This window comes from Nesoenas mayeri, assembly GCF_963082525.1.
Source record: "Nesoenas mayeri genome assembly, chromosome: 18".
NCBI lineage: Eukaryota > Metazoa > Chordata > Aves > Columbiformes > Columbidae > Nesoenas > Nesoenas mayeri.
Window position 1 is genome coordinate 10955154 of NC_137566.1, and position 27808 is coordinate 10982961.

At 54.9% G+C, this 27808-nt stretch overlaps 1 protein-coding gene across 4 annotated transcripts in view; it reads right to left on the minus strand.

Moving 5' to 3' along the window:
* Positions 1 to 299: 299 nt before the first annotated feature.
* KCNT1 (potassium sodium-activated channel subfamily T member 1) overlaps positions 300 to 27808 on the minus strand; it is a gene marked incomplete at both ends in the record, with an annotated part of 68573 nt that continues 41064 nt past the window's right edge. Inside the window, 31 exons of one of the 4 annotated variants that reach the window (XM_080355986.1) lie at positions 300 to 420; positions 741 to 825; positions 3101 to 3163; positions 4957 to 5260; positions 6041 to 6061; positions 6402 to 6530; positions 6886 to 6969; positions 7075 to 7176; positions 7695 to 7806; positions 8059 to 8193; positions 8648 to 8712; positions 8889 to 9065; positions 9148 to 9253; positions 10177 to 10393; positions 11547 to 11785; positions 11941 to 12090; positions 12439 to 12547; positions 12633 to 12741; positions 13057 to 13120; positions 13331 to 13467; positions 14305 to 14469; positions 14565 to 14745; positions 15469 to 15563; positions 16021 to 16104; positions 16463 to 16537; positions 17334 to 17393; positions 17897 to 17945; positions 18262 to 18318; positions 19416 to 19515; positions 20592 to 20671; positions 26455 to 26496. In XM_080355986.1, the coding sequence (XP_080212112.1) occupies positions 300 to 420; positions 741 to 825; positions 3101 to 3163; positions 4957 to 5260; positions 6041 to 6061; positions 6402 to 6530; positions 6886 to 6969; positions 7075 to 7176; positions 7695 to 7806; positions 8059 to 8193; positions 8648 to 8712; positions 8889 to 9065; positions 9148 to 9253; positions 10177 to 10393; positions 11547 to 11785; positions 11941 to 12090; positions 12439 to 12547; positions 12633 to 12741; positions 13057 to 13120; positions 13331 to 13467; positions 14305 to 14469; positions 14565 to 14745; positions 15469 to 15563; positions 16021 to 16104; positions 16463 to 16537; positions 17334 to 17393; positions 17897 to 17945; positions 18262 to 18318; positions 19416 to 19515; positions 20592 to 20671; positions 26455 to 26496 (3517 nt within the window). The remainder of the gene's footprint in view (positions 421 to 740; positions 826 to 3100; positions 3164 to 4956; positions 5261 to 6040; positions 6062 to 6401; positions 6531 to 6885; positions 6970 to 7074; positions 7177 to 7694; positions 7807 to 8058; positions 8194 to 8647; positions 8713 to 8888; positions 9066 to 9147; positions 9254 to 10176; positions 10394 to 11546; positions 11786 to 11940; positions 12091 to 12438; positions 12548 to 12632; positions 12742 to 13056; positions 13121 to 13330; positions 13468 to 14304; positions 14470 to 14564; positions 14746 to 15468; positions 15564 to 16020; positions 16105 to 16462; positions 16538 to 17333; positions 17394 to 17896; positions 17946 to 18261; positions 18319 to 19415; positions 19516 to 20591; positions 20672 to 26454; positions 26497 to 27808) is intronic. The other 3 variants (XM_080355985.1, XM_080355987.1, XM_080355988.1) reach the window with 3 other exon arrangements.

Genomic DNA, 27808 nt, shown 5'->3' on the forward strand with positions numbered 1-27808 from the left:
GGTCATTTGGCATCCGGGTCTCAGCCACGTCCCACCAGCACCAGCGAAGACTTTCTCACTAGTTGCGGTATTCATAGAAAAAGTTAAAAGCCACAGGGGGACGTACGACCACCGTCCATCAGTCTGTCCAGCTGTCCCGTCCCTCTGAGGGGTCCGGACACCCCTTCTGTGGTGCAAAGCCAGGCTGGGCATCACCTTCCTGGGGCGAGGGGCCCCCCGGGCAGCAGCAGCCTTACCCCTGGCTGGCCATCCTCTTCGTCACCCTGCTCCCCGGCAGGGACACGGGGCGGGGGGGCTGCTCACAACTGGGTCTCGTCGCGCGTTTCGGGGTTGCAGGGGCCCAGCTTGTTGCTGCAGCTGCTCTTGCGGCTGTGGCCATCGTTGGACACATGGGCCAGCGGGTCCGAGCGGATCAGGTACCTGCAGAGCAGAGTTTGGTTAAGCCACCGAGACCCCTTCTGGCTCCCCCATAGCAGGAGGGAGCTGGACAAATCCTAAATTAGGGTCTGGGACATGCGGGGATGCCCGTTGGCGCCGTGCTGGAAGCTGCTGCTTGTGGCGGCTGTTAAAATAATGAGTTATTTCTCCTGGTGCTGCACAGCGGCAAAGCCAAGGGAAAACCTCCGCATGGCTGGTCGGAGCGGCAATCAGCAAAACTGGGGGATTTGGGAACAGGAGGAGGGGGAACGGCTTGGGAAGGAACGAAAAACCTCAGGTCATGACGAGAAATCAGCACCTACACGATGTCATTGAGCTCCAGCCGCGTGTCCGGGGGGGGATTGATCAGGACATAAGACAAGGTGTTCTGGTGGTCGTTCATCTCATCTGCGACAGGAGGGGAAAGGGTTGGTGAGGGACACCCCGACGGACACCCCGACGGACACCCCGCTGCAGTGGCCCCGAGCACTGGGCTTCGAGGGGTCACAGCTCGTCCCCAAGGACGCAAAGGGGTCCCTGCCCTGGGGAGGCCACGGACGAGCGCTGCTGCCAGGAGAGCACTGAGAACATCGCTGCCTCCCCCTTGCGCCTCCCCAGCCGCTCCCCCCGCGCGGATGTAACTCTTCAAAATCCCATCTCCCAACCCAAAACCAAAAAGAAGGTGTCTTACCTTGGTTCAGTGCAAAAAAGGGAACAGGTTAGTCTTCCACGTTAGGTACAGCACAACGATTCCACGCACTAGGTCAGGGTGGCCAAACCCCCCCCAGGCAGCTCAAATGCTCTTCCCGCTTCTCCCCTCCTTGAATGACTCCGTTTAGCATCATCCAGCAATGGAATTTAGCTCAGTGACCGTGTCTCTCGCCAGCCCAAGGGAAACCACCTCCATGCAGTTCCAGAGCTGTCGATGCCATTCAGGGACAGCTCTAAACTATGGTGACATCGCGGTGGGGATCGGGGCCACCGAAAGCTGCACCCATGGGTGCTGCGCAGGGTGAACGGGCGGCCTTGAGGCCGGGGGGGCACCCTGCACTTTCCAAAATAGCTGAGAACAAGATCATGGGTGAAATGAATGGGGGTGCGAGGCTGCGGGCAGCCGGGGAGGGGGTGGAAGCTGCGACAGATAACACCATTGACAGAGTGAGTGAGCGGGTGCGGATGGACAGGATGGAGAGGAGACAGACAGACGGACGGCAGGGGCAGCGTGATGAGCGCGGGGGGACACCAGCTCGCTGCAAGGCTTATCACTGGGACACATCTCCGGGCTCTCAGAAAGGCCCCTCTGAGCAGCATTGGTGCACAGGAGCTGTTTGCTCCAGGGTGGGGGCTGCACCCCCCAACCTGTCCTGCTGCTCCCCCCACCCAGCCCTGGGGTCCCCCTGCCAGAACCGTGCCCATGGGTGCTGAGTAGAACAGCACCAAGCTGCCCTTCATCCTCAGCGCTGGGGTGAGACCTCTGAACTGGGGCTTTTCTCTGGTCGTGACATGAGCCACAGCAGCTCAAGCCAGCACAGCCGCCTGCGTTTGCCATGATGGGAGGTGGGAAGGACCCTGGCAGCTTCTCTGCCCCATGGAAGCTCCTTTTCCTGACCCCCCAGCAGCCGAGTCAGGCACTGCCCAACCACCAAGCCTATCGCCACCTGGTCCCCGCGGCACAGCCCCAGGGCTCAGCCCAGAAGTGTCCTCCAACAATATTTTTGGGGGGGAAGCCAGCGCTGAGCTCCAGCTCCTGCCCCCATGCAAAGATGCCACCACGTCAGAATGTGACCCTGGGGGTGCCCGTGGTGCACCCGCTGTGCCCGGCCCCTCTTGCTTGGCCCCAGCGCTTCTGTGGGAGGGGGCGATTCCAGCGGGGCTGAGCTCAGCCCAGCACCCCGGCCAGCCAGCAATGCACTGGGGGGCTCCCATGAGCCCCAGCGGGGGCTGCTGCTCCCGCAGTCCATGGGAAAACGCCAACCTTTCACCTTAAGCATTGGCTAGTGAAGCCTAAAATACAGCTGGGTTGGGCTACTGCTAATCTCTAGGCTGCTGCAGCAAAATAAAATGGCATTTCCCACGCACTCTACACCGCTGTGTAAAGGTGTAAACGGTGCAATAACCCTGCAGCTCCTGCAGACAACAACGAGGTGTCCCAGGGCAGCTGCAGCAGCCAAGCCCAGCACCTCCCCGGCCAGCAAACAGGCTCTGCTAACGCTCCAGAGCTGTCCAGGAACGCAAACCAAGGATTGCCAAGGGCTTCCCAAGTGCTGCCTTGTCCCCACGTGCAGCCGAGAGGCGAAGGGGCCGGTGCGGGAGCTCCAGCATCACCCACCAACAGCTTCTCCCCCTCTCAATCCCCTCCTCAAACTGCCACTGGCTTTACAGACCAAAAACAACTTGCAAAGCAAAGGAGGGAGATGTTTGGGTTTTTTTTAACCCCTTGGAAGAACTCAGCTAGAAAAGGGTCCCTTGAGTTTTTATCTCCATGACTTGGTGAAGCCCTGTGTTTGCACCATCGTCACAGGACGGTCTTTTGTCTTCCAATGCCACCCAACAAATCAGTGCTTGAAAGGCTCGGGTATCTGAGGTGAAAACCGGCAAGGGTGTGGATTGGGCTTAGCTGGCATGATCTTGTTGTACGCTGCACACCATGAGTCACGCGGGACTCCCAGGGAAAGGGAATTACCTTGCAAATATCCCAGGTTTACCCGATTCATCACATCACTGGCTGTTAAATTTGCTACATCCTCTACAGAACATACAGGGAAAGGCACAGACATAAACAGAGAGAGAGAGAGAGGTCAGCAAGCCATGATTCAGCAAATATCAGAGACGAGCTCCTGCACTGCAGCAATAAAATGAGCAAAAGAAAAAGGAAAAGGGGCAGAAGGCAGAGCAACGTGTTCTTCCAAAACGCCATGAGTGTCCAGACACTGATGGTGACACATGGTGACAACACGCTGTCCCGGGCGCAGCTGGCCGCAGCCGTGCCGCTGGTCCCCCCGCCGTGCCCAGCGCCCCGGTCCCCACATCGCCCTCCCGCCCCGATGGGAGATATATCCTGCACCCCGGGGGCTGGAGCTCCCCCAGTTTACACCAGCCAAAATCTGTAGGATCAGCCAGGTGAAGGCTGCAAACTGATGCCAACCCCGAGCGTCCCGGCGGGGCTGGGGTGCAGGGTGGCCCCTGGGGATGCTGAGCCGCAGCTGTGCGGGCAGGAAAGCCGTCCCTGCCTTCACCTCTGCCTGCGCGGGCAGGGGCTGCGAGCCCTGGTCTCCCTCAGCTCTTGCTCCGCGTGCACCTCATTTCCCAGCTCCCCACGTCTGGAGCTGCGTAAAACAGCTTTTTTACAGCAGCAAATGTCATCAGCTGCGCTCCAGCCCCTGCAACAGAGCTGCAGGGAGATGGAAGCTCCCCAGAAAAAGCAGCAGAAATTTTTAGGGCTAGTACTATAGGAAAAAAGGAGGGGAATGTACCCCAGTGAGGCCTCGCCTGGTGTCCCCGGTGTCCCCTCACAAGCCGCTCTCCTGCCTCCCTCTCCAGGGATGCCCACAGCCACCACGTTCACCCTCCAGCTCCAAACCCCCTCCTGCGCTGCATTTCTTGACATTTTCTCCTCCTCTTTCACATGCCTGAAGGGCTGGGAGGGAGAAGCCACCATGGGAGAGGAGGAATCCCCACCCTGACCCCCAAAATCAGCCCCCGGCCCAGCTCGGGCACAGTGCCAGCGGGGCAGACAATGCTCTTTGAGGATGGAGCAAACAGGCAGCAGCACAGGATGGCTCAAAAGAAAGAAAGGGGGCGAAAAAACCCCAAACCAAACAAACCAAGGCAACTATGGGCCACAAGACTTTGTCATAACCAAGGGGTGGGGAATTGTCCGGGGAGGGGGACACAGACGCCAGCACCAACAGGTGGGTGAGAAGCTTCACGAGAAACGTGGCTGCAGGAGGGACCCTGCGGGCTCACCCCAGCCAGACATCGCTTTCACACACAATGAAGCAAACCACTCAGCCCTGCAGCTACCGAAATGTTCTCCATGGAAGCATTTTATGAAGAATTAAAGCCTATAACAAAAGGGGTCTGTGCCAGCTGATGGGGCATCACCTCTCCTGCCGCACGGGGGGCAGATGGGTTTTGCTGACTTGGGAGTCAGTGTGTCCTGAACCAGAAAGCGGGGGCAAAAGGGGATCACACCCTAAGGCTGCATGGCAGCACTTGGTCCAGCTGTAGGCAGAAGGGCCAGAGTTACTGAGTTACTCTGCACTGCAAAGTCCTGCCTGGACCCAGCCCAGAACCCCGAAATGGGGGGTGCTGCCTGAATTGTCTGGGGGCAGTAGGTGAGGGGGCTCTGCGTGGCGGGACCCCAGCCCTGAACACCTGCGTCTGCAGAAGCGCAAGCAAGCTGGGGAATGTGCCTGCGGGGTTAGGCTTGGTGAGGGGTTAGGCTCAGCTTGGAGTTAGGCTCAGCTTGGGGGGTTACCTGAGGAGCCCACGAGCGGGATGCGCCACCGCAGAGAAGCGCGACCGAACGGCACTTACCGTACCCGGTGGTGGGCAAGCCCAGGTGCTTCATGCGGTTCTTGACGAGCTCGGAAAGCTCCTGCCGCTCGGAGCGGCGGTAGAGGCTGAGGCGCTGCTGGCTGATCCACTCGGCCGTCTTGCCCGAGTGCTTGTTGCCCTTCCTGCTGAGGCGCCGGGCCCACTGCATGCTCTTGCGCCGCAGCAGCGGGTGCTCGGACTGGTCGCTGGAGCAGGAGTTCCTGTGGTGGCTGGTCTTGATGCCCCAGTGCTCCTTGATGTCCTTGGTGTCCTCGCAGTCCTCCACGTTGATTGAGATCTGTGACTGGAAGCCCAGCAGGTCACGGAAGGGACACAGGAGGAGCCAAAAGGAGCCTGTCCTGCCTCTGGTGGGGTGGGATCTCTCCCGTGGGATGGGATCCCTGCTCTGATCCATCTCTACTGCTAAAACTACCTGGCCAGCAGATTTGGGATAAGCAGGCTGCCCAGGGCAGTGGTGGAGTCACCATCCCTGGAGGGGGTGAACGGACATGGAGATGAGGGTCTCAGGGACATGGGGTAGTGCCAGGGGTGGGTTAACGGTTGGACTTGATGATCTTGAGGGGCTTTTCCAACGAAAACGATTCTATGATTTTAAGTGAAGTCTAATGGGCACCTGACATCTCTAACACACTTAGTCCTGGGCTGCCCAAGGGACAGCCGTGCTCTTGTGTCCCCACTTTCATCTCACAGCAGATGTGCTGCTGCATGCCCGATATAGCAATCCCCACAGGAATTTACTAATAAAGTGGTTTAAAGCATCTCTAAGCAAGAGGTGGATTGCATTGAATTAAATGGCAACTTTCGGCTCCCTCTAGCTGCCTCCTACAGAGCTGAAAACTGAAGGTATTTAGAACAGGACATCGCCCTTCTGTGGGGACAGGCAGTGCCATGCTGGCACTGGGGTGACAGCTGGCACAAAGCATGTGGCAGCTCTTGGTGGCCACAGGAGCTGCTCAGTAACCCAACCCAGCCACTTGTCCAGGGGCAGCCTGGGGACGGGGGACCAAGGGCAGCGGTGACAGGCGGGACGATGCCCGAGCAGCGGGATGCGAGCGGCACTCACCTGCGCTCTGATGTCGTGGGGCTGCAGCGGGGGAAAAGGAAGGAAAAATAAAGTGTCAGCCCAGCGACCGGCCAGCCCTGCTGTGCCACATCCCCCCCGCTCCCCGGGGACTCGGTGACACACAGCACTGCAGAAAACATACCCAGAAAACCCCCACCTGCCCGCAGCTGGGCTGCTGCCCCAAGAGACCGGTAGCTATCCCAGGCCAGGACACTGTCACCGTAACGCAGATGCAGGGACATCAAGGAAGTAAAGGCAGAGCTTCCCCTCCCCACCCCCGTTGCCTCTAGGGCTGAGGGGGCTCATGGACCCCCCATCTCTGCCAGGGGGATGCTCGGCCGGGACCACCGGCAGCCCCTACCTCAGAGGTTGCGAACATGTGCGACTCCGTCCTGTAAATCCCGATGGGAATCTCCGCGCTGGAGGAGCAGAGCTTCTGGAAGAGGCGGCCGTATGTCCGGATCCACAGGTCGTCCTCAGTGATCTTCATCTGAGCAACACAGGACAAACATCAACCGCCCTGCAGAGCCTGCCGAGGAGCACCCTGGGGCTCATCCATGTCAATCCCAAAAGTGAGCTCAGCTCCCCAAAAAGACCAGGGGCAATTTCTGACTTCAGGCTTCAGAAGGGGGATTTTGGTCATTGGTAGCTCTTGGGCTTTTGGTAGTGCTGAGACTCCCCACACATGCAAGATAACAATGACCTGGTGTATTCTGCCCGATGTTTACTCCTCCTGTTTCCCCAGAAGAGGAGAACCCTCCACCCCGGTGCATGGGTTGATAGATCCCTCCATATCCACAATGACTTGGCCCAATGGTTTCAACCCCGGGGGACTCGGCACCTACCGCACAGAGGTAACCAGAGCCCGGCGTGGTGTCCAGACCCAGCAGCAGCCGCGTGATGGTGATCATGTAGTCCTTCACAAACGACTGGGGGAGACATTTGGGCAAGAAGCCGGAGAAAAGGTTTGCTCGGTTATTCACTGGGAGATGCAGAGGGGCCGGGGATCATCGCCAGCTCTGTCGGGCTCTCACCTGGTAGAGCAGCGTGTCCAACATGCTGATGCTGAAGACCCTCCCGGCCGCGAAGGGCAGGCGGAACATGAAGGCCAGGTTGGAGCCGTTCTCTCGCTCTTTCTGCAAAAGGAAGAGGAGATGTGAGCACCCACAGGCAAATCCTGTCAGCAGGGACTTGTTCACAGCCTTCCAGGGCGCTTAGCAAAGCAAAACCATACAGATACCCCTGCACAGGGTTTGCACAGAAACTGGAAGTCTCATGAAAATGGGAGGACACCAGCATGGTGATTGTGGTGAGTGTGCCAGCAGGGAACCAGGGCAGCACCCTTACACTGGCTGACAGAGGGTTCTTCTTCATGGAAATGTGTGACACATGGTTGGGGTTTTTCTGACATGGGCTGGATGTGACCCTGTCACATGCCCCAGTGTCTGGTTCAGGGGTAAATACATAAATACAGAGGAGAAGGCAGCTAGTCCAAAGCTCAACTGCCCACTTTTTTGTCTGCTGCAAACTATTGCAGGTAGATGCACACTATGGTAGCTACAACATGAGGAAGAGCACAGAACCTTGAGGAGCAAAAATGTGGTCACTCTCAGCATTGCCTTCCCATGCCCTATGGGAGGAGAAGACCTCTTACCTTTTCTAGCTTGGAAAGGGCAAGAGAGTAACTGTCCTTTGCTCTGAACTGCATGAACCTCATGTTCGAGGGGTGGGTCAGCTCGGTGATGATGCTGAGGCTGGGGAAGAGCCTGCAATAGAAAGAGACCTGTTGTCCTGCAGCTCCCTTAGAAGTGACAGCACTCCCTGCAGTTACACCCAAGAAAGACCAAACCCATCCCTGTGCCTGTCTGAGGTCAGAAATAGCCAATTAGATGCTGTTTTCTAGAGTGAGCCCAACCACAGATGTGTCCCATTGCCCATAGTCACCACCCCAGTCACCTCCATCCTTCCCAGCACAGGTAAGAGACCGTGACAGAGCTGGGGCAGTTGTCACCCCTCACCTGAACATGGTCTGGACGTTGACAATCGTCTTTGCATCCGCCATGTAGTCCTCCTCAGCACTCATTGTGCTCTCCTTGTCCACAACCACCAGGTTGTCGGCATAGATGATGCCGCATTGCAGCAAGCTGTCCAGGCTGGGCAGTTCCCAAAGAGAAGAGCGCAGAGTCAGCCCTTGCAAACGACACAGGGAAGCAGCATGCTGCAATGCCCAGCGCTACGGCAAGCCCGGCTGCTCCCAACCACCAGCTCTTCGCCTGCTCACATCTACTGGGGCGGTTTGACAACCCAAGAAGCCAAGGCTGCGCTCAGCTCTACAGTACCAACCCTGGGGCTTCCCATGGGATGGCCCAAAAGTCTGGGCTGGGGTCAATTGGAACAGGCTGCCCAGGGCAGCAGTGGAGTCACCATCCCTGGAGAGGTTAAACAGACGTATAGATGAGGTTCTTAGGGACATGGGTTAGTGCCACGGGTGGGTTAATGGTTGGACTCGATGGTTGTGAGGGTCTCTTCCAACGAAAATCGTTTTGTGAAATGCAGCACATTTAAGGATTACTGTAAGTAACAACAGCCACACGCAGAAACACCTACTTGTCGATCGTGCCCTCCATGTAGTAAACCATGGGGAAGCAACAGATGGCTTCCAGAAAGTGGTGCTCGGGCCTGGAAGAAGAACAACAGAGAGCAAAGTGGTTCAGCAAGACACAAAACCCACACAGGAGCTGCCAGGGCCAGCACCCAACAGTGGCACGGCCATTCCCCCACAGCACGAGGTGCCCACGAAAACCCAGGGGAGGGCTTGTGGCAGTGGGAAACATCTGCAGAAAAGTACTTGCTTGTTGTCCAGCAGCAACACGATGGGGTTCAACTCTTTGCGGGACCGATAGTACGCGCGGAGGGGGACAATGAAGTTATACAGCCCGTTGCCAGCCGTCTCCGCCGAAACAATAATCAGTTTGTTCTTAAACCCGTAGGCTTTGGCATCTTCAAAGCTGTTGTGCTTGCAGCCCTGTGCGGTGGAAGAAGGTGTTGCGGGGACAGAACGCGGCTCTCGGATGCCCACCCGCCGTCCTGCTGCATCCCCATCCTACCTTGTCCAGCCTCAGGCAGCAGAAAGGGGCTTTCTCAGGTAAAAGGTGGCACAGAGTCGGGGAGCTCCCGATGTAGGGTGAGTTTGGGGGGTAGCCCTTCACGTACCTGCGGCAGAGAGTAAAATCCCACAGTGAGGATACAGGGAGAGCTTTCCACATGTACAACACTCAGACGCTGGTAAAAAACATTTAAAAGCAGCAGACCCAGGGCTCACACACATCACTGGCAAATGCTTTGCAAAACTCTCCCGCAGCAGCTGGAAATTTCACAAAATATACATATCTAGGAATCTCTCTTGCTATGCACAAGGTCATGAGGTTGTAAATATGCAGCAGTCCCTGCGTGGGTGGGGAAAGCAGCAGCCAGGACCATTGGGCACAGCTGCAGGGAGACAGGGCAGACAGCTCCAGGAGAGGGGGACGATGCTGAGCTATGTAAAGAAGCAAAAAAACTCACGTTCCATTTTTAGAGCTTGTTTTGGTGAACAGATTTTTTTATATGTCACCATTTGTATTTTTGATGGAACCAGCAGCAGGAATTTTCATTGAAAGAGCAGCTACAAGTGGGCACGAATCAAAAGCCATGAGCCTGCGGATGCTGGGTGAGCTCCTGGCATCACTGACACCATCCAAACAGGTAACCAGTGAAGCACGTGCTTATCTGTCTGTCGTAAACTAACAGCTTTAAAGCTGGAGTAAACATTTATTTTGCACTTTTTATATATATGCAATGGAGAAGAGGATCCTGTTCATGTTGGTGAGTGAAGGGAGGTGAGCAGACTGATGGAACAACTCTGCAGTGTCTGGCTCAGTGCGACTTTGCTGATGCCCAGAGGAGATTTCTCCAAAACTGCAGGAAAGGCTGATGGCCAGGCAGCGATTGCCCATGTTACAGATGTCGCTGTGCTCAGAAAAAGCCAAGAGGGGCTCAGCCAGATCATCCCTCCAGCACCACAGAACATCCGCCATGTGCAGTGCTCCCCATCTCCCCGAAACTCAGGATGGTTTGACCAAAGGTGGGCAACTCACTCCACAACCGCCGACCCCTCTTCATCCGACTGCGTCATCTCGTCCTCCGACTGGTCGCTGAGCAGGTCGCAGGGCAGCAGGGACGAGGTGTCAGCCAGCTCGAGGACGGGCGCGATGCTGGGCCGCCGGTTCCCAGAACCGTTCTCGGCCGGCAGCGCCAGCTTGCTGCTGTTGGCCGGGCGGCACTCCGTGTTCTGCAGGTCCATGGCCACTGTACCTGGACACGGCGGGGGGAAGCACGGCAAACACGCTATAAGGAGGTGAAGGGAGCTGCAAAGCATCATGGAAAAGCATCATATGTCACAAGTGCAATGGGAGCCGCTGAGGGACCTGGGGGGTTCATCTGGAGAACAGGAGCTGAGGAGAGACCTTCTGATCTCTGAACTGCCTGAAAGGAGCTTGGAACCAGGGCTCTGCTCCCAAGGAACAAGCAGCAGAACCAGAGGAAATAGCCTTAAGTTGCACCAGGGGAAGTTGAGGTTGGATCTTGGGAACAATTTCTTCCCCAAAGGGCATTGGAACAGGCAGTGCTGGAGTCACCGTCCCTGGAGGGTTGGACAGGTGTGTGGAGATGAGGTTCTCAGGGACATGGGGCAGTGCCAGGGGTGGGTTATGGTTGACTCGATGACCTTGAGGGTCTCCTCCAGCCAAGCAAAGCCCAGGCGCTGGGCTCGCCGGGCACCACTGGCACTCATGAGATTTCTCTGCCTCCTGTTACTCTTTGCCAAAGGTCCCTCTGTGAACGAGCCACGTTACAAGAACACTGACAAATGCTGTTCAGCAAAATGCTTTGAGCTTGCTGGGGGATAATCTATGCAAACTGCTGCTCATGAGTACAAACGCATAAATTATTTGCCTGAAATATAATTTGCTCATATGGCACAGCGTCCCCGAAATTCGCTCTCCCCAGATAGAAGCTGGAAGTAATGACTCATGGTATTTTTTTATTTGCAAAAATGCACCACTCGCTGCAGAGCAAACTATGCTCTTCGTTGGGTTGCGAATCATAAACATGATTTAGGGGGCAGCCAATGGCATTTATTCTTCCAGCCAGGGCTTGAGGGATTTATGCAAATACTGTTGAAGCTAATGGACATCACTAGCTTTAATAATGACATTTGTGCTTGCTGAGAGCACCCAGGGTGCAAGGAGCAGTGTGTATTTACTGGTGAGGTGACCGGGACAGGGCTTGGAAAGGGATTTTCAGTGGCTTCAGCAAAACGCAGGTGGGGGACATGGCAAGGAATTCGTAAAATAAAACCAAACCGAGGAAAGGAAACAAAACCAAACCTATGGAAGGAGATGGAGCAGTGTGTGCAGGATCCTGCCCTCACCCTGGGGTCCCCCTGCCTGCCGAGCCCCCGACTCACCCATGCTGGCAATGATGCTGTGCACCGGCAGGCGGGATGGCCCATCGTAGGTGCCTCTCCCTGCAAAGCCTTTCTTCTTCTGCTTCTCCTCCTGCTTGAAGATGAAGGCAGAGTTCTCCTCCTTGGTGATGTTGATGTAGAAGCAGGTGTCGGACGCTGCCATGATGTGCCGCGGGCCGGGGTTCAGCAGGATGCTCTTGTTCTCCTCCCTCCGGATGCCGATCAGGCAGACGCCGTACCTGCGCAGGGAGCACGACGTGGGCACTCACAGCTGGAGAACAGCCCCTTTGGGGCTTTGTCCCAGCACAAAGGACCTGGCAGCACCCTCCAGCCCCAGGGACACGCGCTGGCAGATGTGTCCTGCCCACCCCTGCCCATCAGCCCCTGTCCTCACTTCTTGTGCGCGTGGAAGGCGGCGTAGGTGAAGCTCTTCCCCTCGTACTCCATGAAGAACTTGCTGTCGCCCATGCGGATGTGATAGACCTCGTTGCCTGAGCAGCGCCCGTACATCCGCTGCCACTGCTCCGGCGACTCCTGGCCCTCCCTGCAACAACAGCAACACCATATTGGGATGGAACCCCAGTGCCAAGATGGACCCCCCGCAACCGTTGGGATAATGCCACTAAAAATAAGGTATTTTTACTTCTAGTTTCTGGAAAGGTGGTGTTGGCCAGTCCATCTGCACTGGTATGTTCATCTACAACATTGGCTTTTGCTCCTGACCCAGCTGAGGGTCCCAGGTCCTGATGTGCTCCCCCAGACCCACCCGAGCCCCCTGGGCTCAGAGCCCCCAGTTCTGCCATCCCTCCACACTCAGGCTGGGACAGGCAGGGACAGGGACAGGCAGGGACAGGGACAGGCAGGGACAGGGACAGGGACAGGCAGCACTCACTGGCCGCGGGAGGTGTGCACCAGCAGCGTGATGAGGGTGGAGGTGGCGGGGCAGACGCAGTTCAGGGCGAGCATGGCGTATTTGCACTCCTCTTCACAGACAACGTGATCTGAAGGGCAGAGGGGACCGTCATGGTGGGGACAGGGACAGATGGGCTCCTTGTTGGGAAGTGCCGCACAGCCCCTCCAACTCACCAGCAAACTTTACGTGAAACTTGTTCTCAGGCTTTAAAATCTGAACGTAGAGAGGACAGTTGGGAGCAAAATCTTTCACGGCCCAGGCTCTCAGGATGGTCTGGTGGTCCTGGCCAAGGAGAAGAGCAAGAGTTGCATGTCTGATGCTTTATTCTCCCCAATGCTTTGATGCTCGGGATGAACTGCAAAGTGCCCAGCCACTGTAGAGACGTATGGCAAGGAGTCCTCCAACACCCCCTACTAACGAGAGGTAACGGGCTCCCTAAAACCCCTATGTGGGTGTCCAGGGACCGAGCTCAGCATTCAAACCCCACCAAAATGCCCTCTCATGCCGTGCAGAGGTGATGTGCAGTGATCACCCTGGTCCCTTCCAGCCTGACACAGGACTAATTTCCACCCATGCCATCCCCCAGGCCTGGCTTACCGCCGCGGTGCGGTCCACCTCATTTCGGCTGCTGAGAATGAAGCAAGCTTCTCCATTGTCCATCCTGCAAACAGAGAGCGGTGACCCCATTAATTCCATGGGCCAGCAAACCTGCTGAGCATCTACCTGTACCAGGATGCTGCCAGCCCCCTCCGAGACCCTCGCGAAGGGTCGCCCATTCCCATGCGTCTGGGCTGACATTACTGGGGACCCTCCTGCGCGGTGCAGCAGGACCCGCCTCGCTGGGGATGTGCAGCGTTGTCCCTCTGCTCACTTGGCTCTCATGAGATCCTGGTCCTTCAGTGCTGAGCCCTGGAGGTAAATCACTCGCTGCGACCACAGAGGGATCTGCAGGACACGCCGCACCTGGATGTCCATCTCTGTTGGGCAAAGTATCACCACGTAGTAATCCTGCAAGAGAGGGGCTGGCGTGGGTCGGGGGGCTGGTGGTCCCGCTCATGCTGGCCACAGCGAACTGAGACACAGGGTTTTGCTGCCTGATCAAACAGCTCTTTTGGGGCTTTTGATATTTGCTCCTGGCGTGCAACACTCCATGCCCCTGCTACAGGGTCTTCCAAGGGTGTTGGAAAACACACCAGCATCTTCTCCACCCTGTTCTGCACAATAAAACCAGTGCAGGTACATTTGACCGTGGAGCGAGGAAAGAGCTGCTCACTCACAGCAAAGTGGAGCCTCTTGCAGGATTTTAAAGCATAAATGTATGGGCTCAAGGCTGGGTGACAGTAATGAAGCGTATGTGAGTGCTGGAATGAAACACATCTGTGATGCTCTTGTCTCAGGGAGATGGAACAGCACAGACATTTGTGAGAAGATCGCTTATTATGTGGAGACACTCCAGCTAGAGCTGGGTAAATCCCACCGAGGTTCAGCAATTACATGTTCTGTTTCTGCCTGAGAGTCTTCACTCAGTAAAGACACCCTCAAATCTAGAAAAGTCCCTCTGGTCCCTCTCCATGTGCTTACCCAGGGCTGCAACAGGCTTGTGGTTGGGTCAGGCACAGAGAGTCCCGCCACTGAGATGGCAAAGTGAGGTGACATCAGGGTACCACTTGTCACCTCTCCTTGGCCACTGGAGCACGCAATTTCCAGCGCTGGGCTGGACGGTTTTACCTTATTCTTTGCTACAGTCACCATATCTGGGCAGGACACTCACCACCAGCAGCGACCCGGCTGTGCCCGGGAAGGACAAGTGTTGACCAAGCTCACGAGAACACGCCTCATCCTCACCTGCAGGCGCGGGTGGGCGTAAAACTCATTGAGGAAGTCCATGAGCAGATCGATCTTGAGGGAGCTGACACAAAGGACAACGTGTTTCTCCGTCTGGGCACGGTGACGGCTGTAATTCCCTCCTGACTTCTGCCGCTCCATCCACAGGTAGACGAGCTCCTCGAACTGCAAACGAAGGCAGAGAGCTGACGTCCCCCTCGGTGGGGCTGCCTGGCTGCAGGCTCTGCATCCCTCTCCATCCTCAGCCACGTGGGTCTCACCTGGAGCGGCAGCACGACCAGGGCGACACAAATCATTATCACGACGAGGAGCTGGGAAGGCCAGATCTTTGGTGTCACATCTCCGTAGCCCACGGTGGAAAAGGTGACGATGCAGAAATAGAAGGACTTGAAGAGGGAGAGCTTCTCACCTGCTCTTTCTAAATGCTGAATGCCACAGGTCCTGAGGGGAGAAAGCACATGTCACAGTGAACACTTCCCTGTCCAGGGGACAGGCAGTGCCCACAGCTCCTGCTGCACTCAGTGTGAACCCCAGAAGGTGACTTACACCCACACCCATTTGTCTGTAACACACTGTCAGCATCAGCAGTGGGTTTGTGTCACCAACAGAAGTGATTCAGTTAAGGATGCTTACAGAGGAGGGTGTCAGTTTGATGTGGTTGCTCACCAAAGCAACTTGGGGAAGTCTAGGTCCTGCGTCATGATAAGACCGTGCCATGGACAGCTTGTTTCAAAGTCATCTTGCTAAACACAAGTGTCACCTGAGTTGTTCTGGACCCGAATTGTAGCCCTGATGCATCCGCCAAGAAATTTGGGAGCACTGATGAGCTCCCAAATTGCATTAGTCACTCACATTAGAGGATCGTCTTTATTGCCAAAGACTCATGGGCCTAAAAGTTTAATTTCCTCTCCGTTCAGTAACTTAGCTGGTATCATATTCTTCAAGCCCAGACCAAGGGAGCCAGAGGAAAATTCAAGAAGCCTAATTTGAAGCTAAGTACCCAGCGGTGAGAACTGCCTCCTTCATAAAGCAATGCCCTTGTTGTTGGCAATATGCAGAGTAAAGGCTCAGTCAATTAGCAGGAGACCCAGCGGCTTATTACTCAAATGAGCTCAGCTACCTGGGTGAAGAAGGTGGTTTAGTGAAACGAAGAGCAACGCTCACCCCGTGAAAAGGAGACACAGGAGGGTGCAGATCAGAATGAGCACCTGGTTGAACATCGCAGACTGGGTTCTCTGTATGGCTCGGTGCAGGTCATTCTGGGAAGAGAGGAGAGGACTCAGCAGCTCGGGGAGGCTGAGGGTAACATCCCCTCCATGAACCAGCTGCTGTCCTGCTGGCTCCAGCAATGCCCTCTCAGATGGAGGTCAGGCCAGAATTTGGCCCTGGGAAAGGGCCGTGCATTGCTGTGAGCAGGTCTGGGCTCTGCTGCTGGGAAAGAGCCCGAGTGGGTACGTGGGAACGGCTGGAATATCTCGTCCTGCTGAAATCCTGCATCCTGGGGACAGCTGGAGTCTGTCCCTTTCCATATGCAGTCAACACAGCACCAAAGGGCTCATTCTCCAGCCCCAGCATCCCCAGCTGGCAGAGCCTCACCTCCCACCCAGCCCAGCACCAAAACCCTGCCTGGGAGCTGGTGGCAGGCAAGGGCCCCCCCAGCTTCCCCAGGGCACAGGGACCCGGGGTGAGCGGGCTAGGACGTGTCCGGTCACTCACAATCATGTTCTCCAGCGCGTACTTGGCAAGCCAGCAGTTGAGAAACACAGGGATGAACAAATTCCGCAAAGGAGGCCAGAATATCTACGAAAGCAAAAGTTACTCATAGAAAAAGCCATGTTCTCTATCAGAAAAAGCTACAAACAGCCAATGTGAGCCTTGTTGAGAAGGGTCCATCTCCAGACTAAGCACCGGCCTCTGCAGATGCTGCCACCAAACGCTGCCCCGATTCCCCAGCTGCAGCGGAGCAGCTGAAATGGGAGGATGGTTTTTGGGACAACACTCCAGAGAAAGTCATGATATTGAAAAATATTGAAGCGAGTATTTTCTGCCAGCTTTAAGTATTACTTGGCCAGATATCTATTTTTCTTTATTTCACCACCAAAACTACAGTACTTACTCAACTTAAAGCCGCTAGAAAATGCCAGTGGGAAACACTCACCGTGATAATAAATGGCACTGTGTTGATCATCTCAAGGATGAACGAAATGCGAAAAATCTGTTCCCAGATGTTCCCCTGAGGAATTAAAAACAATAATTAAATAAGCTTAAAAAGCTGCCAAATGATAATTAAAAAACTCCCACTCTGCCACAGACCCTGCTGGACGGGGGAATCACGCCAGAGCAGCCGGAAAGATGCTCTGGTTTGCCTGCAGGAGATGCGGTGTTGGTGGCAGAAATGCTGTAACACCTTCCCTAACTATTCTGTCCTTCCTGCAGCCACAACGTCCCTCTGTCCATCACTGCTGCTGCCCAAACCCAGGGGACAACACTTCATGTGAGGACGGAGAATGAGAGTGGTTGATACAGATCGCTGGCACTGAAACCAGGCGGGTGACACAGAGTCTGAGTGTCTTCTGCCAACTGTCCCAGGGGTCTTGAGAAGATGCCATTTGTCAAGGTCACTTTTCTTGGCCATTTTAAGCGGCTTTGGTCCAAAGAAGCCAGCCTGTGCCTGCCCCAACCCGGCTTGGAGCAGCGCCCGCCACCTCCGGAGGCAGCAGATCTCGGCACACACAGGGGTCAGGTTGCCGAGCTCAACCTTAGGAACTCGGTGTGCATCAATCTGGCCCCCAAAAAAGCCGGGAGCTTTTGTAAAACAGGTCTGAAACTAAAGGCAGGCAGAAAAAGAAGATGCCCCAGCTCTGCCAAACACTTATCCAGCGGCCCGAGGGGGAATGAGAAAGGAAAACAGCTACAGCCGAGACAAACGTCCTCTCAGGATGCTTCAGACAGCTCAAAGACATAGGAATTAATTCATGCGGGGGGGTTAGACCCAGCCTGCACATCACTGTCCACCCCCGGGCGCTCACCTTGTAGCTGAGATAGATGAGCAGCATGGTCTCCAGAAAGCTGATCAGAGCGATGCTGACCTGCAGGGACAGACAAACAGACAGACAGCAGCTGCCGAGGGCTCGCTCAATGCATCTCCTGTTGATCAGAGCCCTCCGTGCCCTGTGCCAGGAGATATCTCAGATGACAGCCTGCCTGTTTGCTCTCCCTGCACCCGTTTGGGTCCAAAATGTGAGCATCTGCCACACACCAGCCGTGCTGGCAGCCCCAGGCAGAAGCCAACAGGCACTAAACCCTCCTGCGAGTGATTCCCAAGAGCTTTGTGGCTTGAGATCAGCCCGTTCCCAGTACCACTGCATCCCACCAGGGAGGAGCTGAGCCTCAGCATTTTATCTTCCTACAGCTTGTCCTCTCCTATCAGCACCAGGATCCTCACCCAGGGCGTGTGGCTGCTCCCAGCAGAAGCCCCAGCTCATTTTCTGCTCACCCAAGGGAACCCGTCGCCCCAGCTATTGGGGACACACTGGTGGCAGAGCTCAAAGCCCAGCTCCTGCGCCACCGTGCCCGAGGGCTGGGCACTCACCTGCACGGCCCACAGCGGCGTTTTTCTGTCCACCCAGAAGATGTGTGACCTGCAAGGAAAATTCAAAACAGATCCCAACTGTAGCCTAACTAGCAATGTCTTTACCCCCACTGAATGCCATCACTGATGTGGGATCCAGCACAGGACTGGTACCGGTGTTCCCCACCAGACAGTTTGTTCAAGCAGCCTCTGCACTGAGGATGAGCCATTCCCAAGGGTCACTTGTCAATTGATTTGGTCCTGGGAGGGTCCCTCCAGCAGCCCCATGAGCAAGAAGTGGCCACAGGGAGCTACCACCACCAGCCACATCCATCACTGCGTCCCCGCAGAGCCAGACCCCGACATAGGAGCAACTCTCAACTCACCAGTTTATCTTTGTGGACTGGTTGAACACTGTGTAATTCTGCTTTTCGCATTCCCAGCTGGGAAAAGAGAAAGATAAAGCAGGGAAAAGCAGTCAGCAAGGGGAGGAAGGAAAAGTGGTGTTGCTGTGGACTCCCCAGGTCACAGGGTGCCCTCGCCACTCTGTCCTGATGCTGGGGGACACCCCTGGACAACACTCCCTGGGTCCAAACACACACAGGTCCCTGTAGCCAGGGCTTTCCCCAGGAGCCTGTCTCACCCATGCAGTACTGAACATCGTGTTGCTGGAGAATAAGACCTGTCAGGTACTCCAGAGATGCTGCGAAACGCTGGTACGCACCAGGGATGGGGCTCCCTGTGCACGGGGCTGCAGCTGGGAATTACCTGGCTACAATTAGCAAAAGCTGCTGAGCTTTGGCTTCCAGGACATGGCTGTCCAAGCAGCACTGATCTCTCCCCGTCCCGCTCCAAGGGATGCATTCCCGCTGGCCAGCCGTGACTTTGCCCCACACCATTGGGAACATGGACTGTTCCCAGGATCTGTGTCCATGTCACACTTAATTCTAACAGATTTTAAACCACTTTTGGACAATGCAGATGTACTTGGTAGTCTGCAAGCTTTACAAAGAGAAAATCAAATTACTAATTCTCTTAGCTCCTGAAAAAAAACCCACACTGTGTATGAGCTAAACAAAGCAAGGACATATTAAAAATAGGCTTATACTGAAGCCCAGAGCAAAGCTGATGTATGTAATCATCTGTCACCTCAGGGAGCTAAATGGCAAAACATATTTCCTTCCCAAACGCTTAAATGGTGTTTAGCATAAGTGGTTTCAAGGGCGTCAGCATTCAGAAAACACTTGCACGGTGATGCCTGTAACCATGAGCTGCCGCCCGTGTCCGAAGGCCACGCTGCAGCCCTGGCCATGAGAGCGGGGCAGCGTTTGGATATGAATGCGGCACTGAATTTTTCCACCACCTTTACCCGTGCAGGGCCAGCGGATGCTCACACGCCTGTCCAGGGGTTGAGCAGGGAGCAAAGCCCAGCAGGACTGGTGAGTTTGTCTAAATTCTGTGACTCTATGATTCTGTGATTAAATGACCGATTCCAAGAGCTGCCCCTCGGCCGGGGCGGCGCGGGGAGCGCGGCACTCACCAGCCGATGCCCTCCTCGGGGCTGTCCAGCAGCACGCGGACGATGTACAGGAGGCAGGTGAGCAGCTTCAGCGAGAAGTTGAAGAGACGGATCCTCAGGCCTGTGGCAGAGGGGAGCATAGCATGGGGCACTCCCTGCATCCCCTGAACCCCGGTACCCCTGCACCCCCAGCACCACCTCTTTGGTTCCCCACAAGCTTCTAGGGCCCCGTGCACCGCAGGACCCCGTTGAGCCTCAGGGAAGCTGCGGGAGCCCCAGGGCAGGACACAAATGCTGCTCACGCTTTGCCTGGGGCTCTGCATGTCCTACCCAGTGTCAGATATAGGCTAATACAGGAATAAATAACGATGAGTCAGCTCCTTGCTAGCCCCGATAGATGTGAGAGACAAAGGAGGGAGCTGCTGGGCTGTATCCCCCTCATTAGCAGCATCCGCTCAAAAGCATCACCCAGGCCAGGGCCCTGCTCACTGTGCCGCAAACAGCTTGCAGGAGGAGGGATGGCGAGCAAAAGCTGCTGTTTTATCCGCTCTCCCTCCCCAGCCAGTTCATCGGGTTATTACTCAAATTACAAGTGAGAAATTCATCGTATTTTCATTAAAAACTTCCCCGTGGGAACCCTGTTGTGCTGCGCTCCAGCTTTTTAACAAGCTGGCAGGATGCAAGGAGGAAAGGAAAATGTGAATTTATAAATTAGTGAGCAGGCTCCCTCCAGACAGCTAAGGACATCTCAGAGAAAGAAAATAAAAACACCATTAGTCAAGTGGAGGCTAATCCGGATGGCTGTAGGTAGCTCACAGCTGCCCTGGATGTCCCCACAGCCGCTGACCTCCCTGCGGGCACAGGGATCATTACTGGCTCCATTTGGGGACATTTGCTCCCTGACCCGCTCCAGGCAGCTCCTGATGGCCACCCGGGCCAATTTGTCCCAGCGGGGTCTCATGCTGTGTTTGTCCCAAGCAAGCAGTGGTGTGGGCAGCATCCCCTCCTCCCCGCGCAACCACATCCTCCCAAACCAAGATGGCCCAAGACCCAACAGAAAGGCCAGTGGGCAGCAGCAGCACTGGGGACACGCGGGGAACAGCCACCAGCAGATGGCAATGGCTTCTCGTCCCGTGAGGACGGAGCCGGCTCTCAGCTCAGCAGGTTTGGTGTCCTCCTCGCCCTCCGAGCACTCACTTGATCGCTGGTTCTTGATGAAGAAGAGCTTCAGCCGCTCCTTGAAGGTGTTTTCATTCACGTAGAACTCGACCTGCACCCTGTGGGGGAAGCACCCAGAGGAGCCCATCAGTGGGGTGGGAGGCCAGACCTGGAGCCCCCCAGGAGCCCCGTCCCCGCTGGGTGACCCCCCAGAGCAGCCCACAGCCGACCCCGGGCTCAGCCCTGGGCTCCCAGCTGCTCCCACTGTCCCAAATCCCGCTACCACCAGCCACGAGCACCAAGACATGGTTCACCAACAGCTACCAAGGCAGCAGATATGACCCACTGAGCCAGGTCTGCTTTGGGTTAAGCATTTCGCTTTAATTCACATGCAACCAGCTGACATCAGACTTGCAAACTTCTCCTTTCCCACACACATCACCATGTTCAAAGCCTCTCAGAACAGCGGTGGCCTTGGAGCAATCGCCCCTGGTGATGTTTTATCTGCTCCGACCCACAGTGGCTGCAGCAGAGCTGGAGCCGGCAAGGGCGATGTCCCCGGTGTGCCCGTGCCCTGGCTCTGCCCAGGTGGGAGCAACGTTCAGCATCGAAGCTGTTCAAAAACAAATCTGATCTAAAAGGAGAAAAAAAAACCTCCCTTTGTTGCTAAGATACCACATTTGGCCATTTCAGAAAAACCCAGAAGCTGCCAACCAACTCCGAATGTCACTTGGCATTTGGAGCCGCTGGTGACTCGTGGCACGAGGACAAGGAGCCGCCTGCCGCGGTGTTTCGCATAAACCAGCAGGTGGAACGGAAAACGGCCTGTCCACCACCGTGACCACCACGGGCTCTTCTTCATCCTCAGCTGCTCCAGGCTCCACCACCGCCCCATCGCAGCCTCCTGCCCGTCCCCTCAGCATCACCTGGGCTGGAGGTTCCTCCCCGTGGTGTCCATGGGGTCTGGGATGGAGCACACCCGGATTAGGGGTGTGCGGGCAAAACCGGTCCCTGCTCAGCTTCTCTGCCACTGCCTCTCGTGTTGCTTTACAAACATACGCAGCCCTTTGCAAACTCACACCAGGCAGGGTTATAAATCACACTCCTGCCCGCTAAGCGCAGGCTAAAAAGGATTGTTTCCTAGTCTGACTGATCAAGACAAAGTCCGTTCATCACCATTACAGCTGTTAATGGAGTTAAATGCAATGAATTAGCTACTTCTATTTCACTGTATTCAACACATCTCTTAAGTAAGTGCTACTATTATTACTATCTTTTTAACTGCTTGGAAGAGGTCATCATGACCTCATTAATCAGACATATTACCAAGCCAAGGCACAGAACAAGGTGAGCAAATTCACAGTGAGAGTCATTAAACCAACTACCCCATTCTATTTAGCCTGTGCAACCCCTGTGCACACGTGACGCCGGCTCCAGCCCGGCGTGCCACCTGGCACACACCCCAAACTGTGATTTATTGCAAAGCAGCTGCTACTCACTCTGACAACCGAGGGATAAACAAATATTTACTGAGCGTTAATGCTGGGATGACCAGGCAGCAAACTAGGAAAGGGTTTTATGAGACCCCCAGTGCTGTGGAGTCCCTTGTCCTTGTACCCATGGCAGTCAGCAGTCCTGTTAAGACATTTAGCATTTGTGCTGGTCACAGTACCGAGGGGAAGGATGTCGGTACAACCAGCAGTGCCCAGCAAACCCAGCAGCGATGTGAGCGCGTTGCTCCTCACCAGGACAATTCATTGCATCAAGTGAGGAAAACTCCAAAACACAAATGCACCAGCAGCGGCAGCAATGGCGTTTCACCAAGAACAGAAGCTCACCCCAAATGTCCCCAGTTGGCGGCAGGGACAGGAGCTGAGCCTGCATCTCCCTGGGGATGCTGGGGGGAGCAGCCAGGCTGGGAGGGCTGTGCACTGCACCCAGTGCATGTTTACCAGCCACGCTCACCACCAAGAGAAAAGACCACAGAGGGGGTGGGTGACCAGGGACCCTGCCATGGGGACTAGGAGCAAGCACAGGGAGCACAACCGCACAGGGAGCGAGCGGGAGAATTAACGAGCGCTGGATAAGGAGCGAGCAGCCATAAACGCAGAGCTTCGTAAGCACAGCTTTCACATGGTAAAATTAATTGTTTCCAAAGCCAGACTTAGCAAATAATTTATCTGTGTCAGGGCATAAATCAGCCAGTCACAACTGCTCACGACATTGCACACACAAGCTAATTGCTCTGTCTCATTAAAAATGCCCAGGAAATGCTGGGAACCGGCCATGAGCTCCGTCATGAGCGCCGGGCACCCCATTCATCAGAGTCCCTGAGGATTAAATGCATCGAGGAGAGGGAGACTTCAGGGAGCACGATTCCTCTCCCAGACATTCGCCTCCATACCAAAGGAACAAACAGCGAGATAAATCTCTGTCGTCAGACAGATGGTTCGCTGATCTATAGCATTGCAGCCCACCTCAAGACTATGAATATAAATGCTGACAGAAAAAAGAATTGAATGATTAGAAGATATCTAACTTTTTATGACAAAGTAGCCCCTGTGTTCATCCGTCATAACAGATGCAGATAGAAGAAACACTTGGGAACAAACTGAAGCAGATCCTGGGGGTGGGGGAAAGAGGGTGTTTGTCACTGCAAAGAGATGAAGAAATAAAAACATGGAGAAAGAACATGCTTCTGTGGGTGACCATTCCACTTCTGCCCAGAGGAGGAGGGAGAGCAGAGCAAGGGCTGGGTGTGACAGGGACCAGGACACAGCCCGCTCTGCAGACACCCCAGCACCGACTCACGGTGATGGCTTTTACCAGGCAGCAGCAACCATCAGAAAATATCAAAGCTCCTACTCCATTTCCAGCTGAGAGAAGGAGATGATATCATCTAAAACATACTCTTTAATTTTGTTGTCAAGAAGTTAACTTCAAATAAAAATGCAGCTAAACTCTGACTGCATTAACCGCCCCAAAACACACCCTGACAGGCTCTGCCTTCACAGCAGCACAGCCAGGCTGCTCCATTCAAACCACCCCCTCCCTCCTGCAATGGTCCTGCATCCCTCCTGCAATGGCCCTGCATCCCTCCTGCAATGGTCCTGCATCACTCCTGCCATCCGAGCATCCCTCCTGCCATGGTCCTGCATCCCTCCTGCCATGGTCCTGCATCCCTCTGGCCAGGCAGTGTGGTGCCAGCCCAGTGCAGGCAGCACAGAGGGAGCAGGCAGGGGCAGGCTCTGCGGGCAGGGAGCAGGCAGCACGCCGCTCCCCCCGGCTGAACCTCCCGGGGCCGCAGAGATAATCATCACAGAACAAGTTTAGTTACAAGCCCTCTGCTTGCAAGTGTAATTACCGCTATTATGCACTTCATAATGCCTGAGCAATTTCCTTTTCTTTGCTCGGTTATTTATTGTTCTTTATTAATCTAAGATTAGAGGCAGTTTGTTCTAAGACGATGAACTCCCGAAAAAGATACAATAGTTCGTTCGGAAAAGTGCAGGATGCAAAACCAGGATGAGCACAGCTTGGTTCACAAGCATTAAAATAGACTCCGAGGAGCACGCTCCATGCTTGTACCCCCCCCAGAGGGCTGGGGATAAACACGCTCCCTTACAGACAAAAACCATGACAAATAACAACCCATGCACAGCCCCATGCCAGGGCAAACCCACAGGGGCAGCGCAGGCAGGGATGGGGGGACAGAGACGTACCCCAAAGCTCTGCGTCCCCGGGAGACTGACATGGGCAGTCAGGTGCAGGCACGTCCCCTCTGGTCCCCACAGCATGTGACAGCGCCTGGGCATGGCCTGAAAACTGAGACAGCTCCAAAATCCACCGGCCGGCCAAGGGAATGAGCTGCCACTTCCTGCCCAAAGCCTCCCGCTACCCCGCTGCTTTCCAAAGGTCTTAAGCACACAGGATGCTTTTGCTCTATTTCATAATAGAGACCTCTCTAATAGAGACTTCTCACCATGAGAAGTGTATCTTCAAAGCTTAGCAGAGGCCAAAGCCCTCCCCAAATAAACCACTGAACAGCCAGCTCCAGGCTCTGATACCGGTTGATGGCAACTGCACCAACCGCCTAGGCACAGCTCCAGCTTCTGCCAGCCCTCCGATTGCCTTTGGGGATGCTCTTTCCCTTTTTCCACTGTTCTTTTCATGGTAATGGGTACAGAAGCTACGTCGAGGTGGATGACACCAAGCGAGCTTTGTGTCCTGACCCCACCGGTGTGATACATCCATTTGTCACCCACCATCTATCCCAGGAGAGCAGGAGACAGGGAGCAGCTACAGCCCTTCCCACCAGAGCTCCCGGCTGGCAGAGCTGCTCCCAGCGCTGGGTTTGGAGACGGAAAGGGGGAATAGCTGCACGGCTGTGTGTGTAGAGGAAAGCTGGGCGTCTGCCAAAGCAAGAAACAGGGAACAGGCTGCCCCCACGCTCAATAAGCGGTAATTGAACAATTACTCAAAGGAGGAGGGTTGCGGGTTTCACCCAGGCTGTGCCAGCTCAGCGCTGGTGAGCGTGCAAAGAAAACAGCTTCAAAACCACACAGGAATTCACAGCTTGGGGGGGACACATCCTCCTGTCCCCTCATCCCTGCTGTCCCCTGCATCCCCCCGTGCACCGGGCGGCCGTGCAGGGCCCCGCACACCAGTTTGCTGGGCTGCTGGGGCTCCGGGCAGAGCGCACATCGCAAACAACCACGACCAAAATTGAGTCCCACGCCAACAGACACGCTGTGCTGGGCACCAGGATGCTGTGGCACACGCTGCGCCAGGACCAGCTCAAAGACTTCCCTCAAGATTTCATGCATTTACTTTTGTAATAAAGAGGAAAAAAACACCCACCTCCTGTTTTGTTATGGAGTGTGATTTTTGCCCAAGGAAAAGGAGCGATATTGCCAACCTCTCTGCAGCATATTAAACACAGCTGGATGCAGGTAACATCATCCTGGCTCCAGCAGTAACACTCCAATTTTATTTCGGGGGGATGAAAAGCGAGCTCCAAGCAACCACTTCTGGAAAAACTGCCCAAGATTGATGTTGGCGTCAGAGGCCAGTCCTGTTGGGTTTGGGTTTGTTTGTTTTTTATTAGGGAGGACACTGCAATGGAAATGGGGTTTTTATCAATTCCTCATTCCCTGAAGGCAGCTACAGTCCTTCTCCGACTGTATTCAGCAGTTGTGGAGCCCGTTCTCAGGCTCCAAGGCAAGCACTGTGGGCAGCGGGGATGCAGCCAGGGGTTGCAGAGCTCTCCATGCAAGTGCCCTCAGTACCACGGAGCAAGGGGCAGCAGGTCCCGAAAACAAAACCCAGAAAGAGAAGCAGCACCAGAATAACGCGGTGTGCTTTCTTTCAATTATTTGTTTCGCAATATTGGAGATTGACACTCATGAGTCTGATCCTATAATTGCTTCTGCTGATGAATCTGGATTGTTTAATTAGAGTCTGCGCATGGAGCTCATCACTAATGGGTAATCACCAATTTGCTGCCGAGGATGTCACTTCTTCCCCAAGAAACATGTCTATCTCTGAGCCCAGACAGTCCTCCCTATGGTGGGAACCAGCGCTCTCAGATGGGTTTGCTGGTCCCGTACACAACTCCTTGGTGCCAAGACTGGGAAAGGACCAACCTCATGCTTATCTTAAATCTATCGCTAATTTAAGGGCAAGGCTGAGCACTGCTCATGCAGCACGGACTGCACAAATCCTTGGCTCACAAGACACCGCACACACACGCACCGCACAAGCATCCCAAATGCTGACGGGGGTTTTTGCTTTCTAGAGAACACAGTTGGCTTTTCCCCAATGGAAGTGACAGTCCCTGGGGCCGGCGATGCCACAGCCGCCCCCGTCCCCTCCCCGTCGGGAAACGCGTGCGGTGACTTACTGCGAGAAGGAGGAATCCACGCTGAAGTCCTCGGCGTGGGGCCTGCGGAGCGAGAGCATCACAGGCGGTGAGGGGAACGCGGAGCTGCTGGGCAGGACCACGGCCACAGCCAGAGCCGTGACATGGCGACACCAAAGCCGGAGGGACAAACGGCCGCCCAAGCGCTCACCGAGGGTTGCATCACGCCTGGGATGTGTCCCCACGGTGGGGACACTGGGGACCCGGTGATGCTCTGCTGGTTTTGCCCATGTACAGCTCCTTTAAGGACTCAGCTCCATGGATAAAACCAATTTTTTTGCCTTTTTTTTTTAAATGTCTCACAAACTGCATCCCTGCTCTCAAATCAATGTCCCACTTTCTGTGGAGAAATTGCATTTTGAAAGGTGCTGGTTGGGGTGTTTTTAGGAACCTAACATTTTTTCTCCTACAGACACCTTCATGGAGCCGATTTTACACGCAGGTGATGAGCAGAGAATGGAAAACAAAACAAAATAACGGAACAGAAGGGAATGATGAGGGTAACATGGGGGTCATGGCAGGGGAGACAGAAGGACACAGAGAGATGTGGGAGCAGGTGGGGGTGCAGCGACCAGCCCTGCCAGCAGCACCCGCAGTGCCCGTGTTCGTGTACTGTACATCCCACAGACAGACAGCAGCGCAGCACTGTGGGACAAAGCAATTACAGCTGCAAAGGAAAAATATTCCCTTTGCAAAAACAACACACTTTCCAAGACATATCCATCCCCACGATGGCCATGGGTCCCCGTCACCGCAGGCGTGAGCTGAGACGGGTCCTGGAGCACCAGAGCCCTTCCCTATCCTCTTGCTTTTCCTTATCTAACATGAGTCTGGGCAATCAAGAATTATAACCAAATCAAAGGGGACACTTGCAGAACATAAAGGCTTTTATTTTATTTTGCTTTGTGCTTTATGAGTCCACAGCACTCCGGTACAGTTCAAACTAAATAAAACCAATAAATTCTCATTCCAATTAAAACGTGAGTCTGAAGGAAAGCTAATTCTTCCCTCAGCTAGAAGCCGCTCTGTGACATGATTTAGTTTCCTACACCCAGTCTGGCCCTGTTTGGGTTTGCACAGGAGCCTTTTATGCCTCTCAGAGATGTTTAAGGGAAAGAAACAGCAAATGATTTGGTTTTCTCCTAATATACTGCCAGCTGGCAACTGGGAAGACTGCACGAACTGGGGCTTATTTCAGCTGCAGCTCCCCAAGGTAGAACAACGTTCCCGAAAACATAACAGCCTCGGCACATTTAATCACACACCGTGGGTCCCAGGGCACCAGGATGCAATTCTCATGACACCTTCTCCAGCCAGGTAAGTGATGGACTCAGGA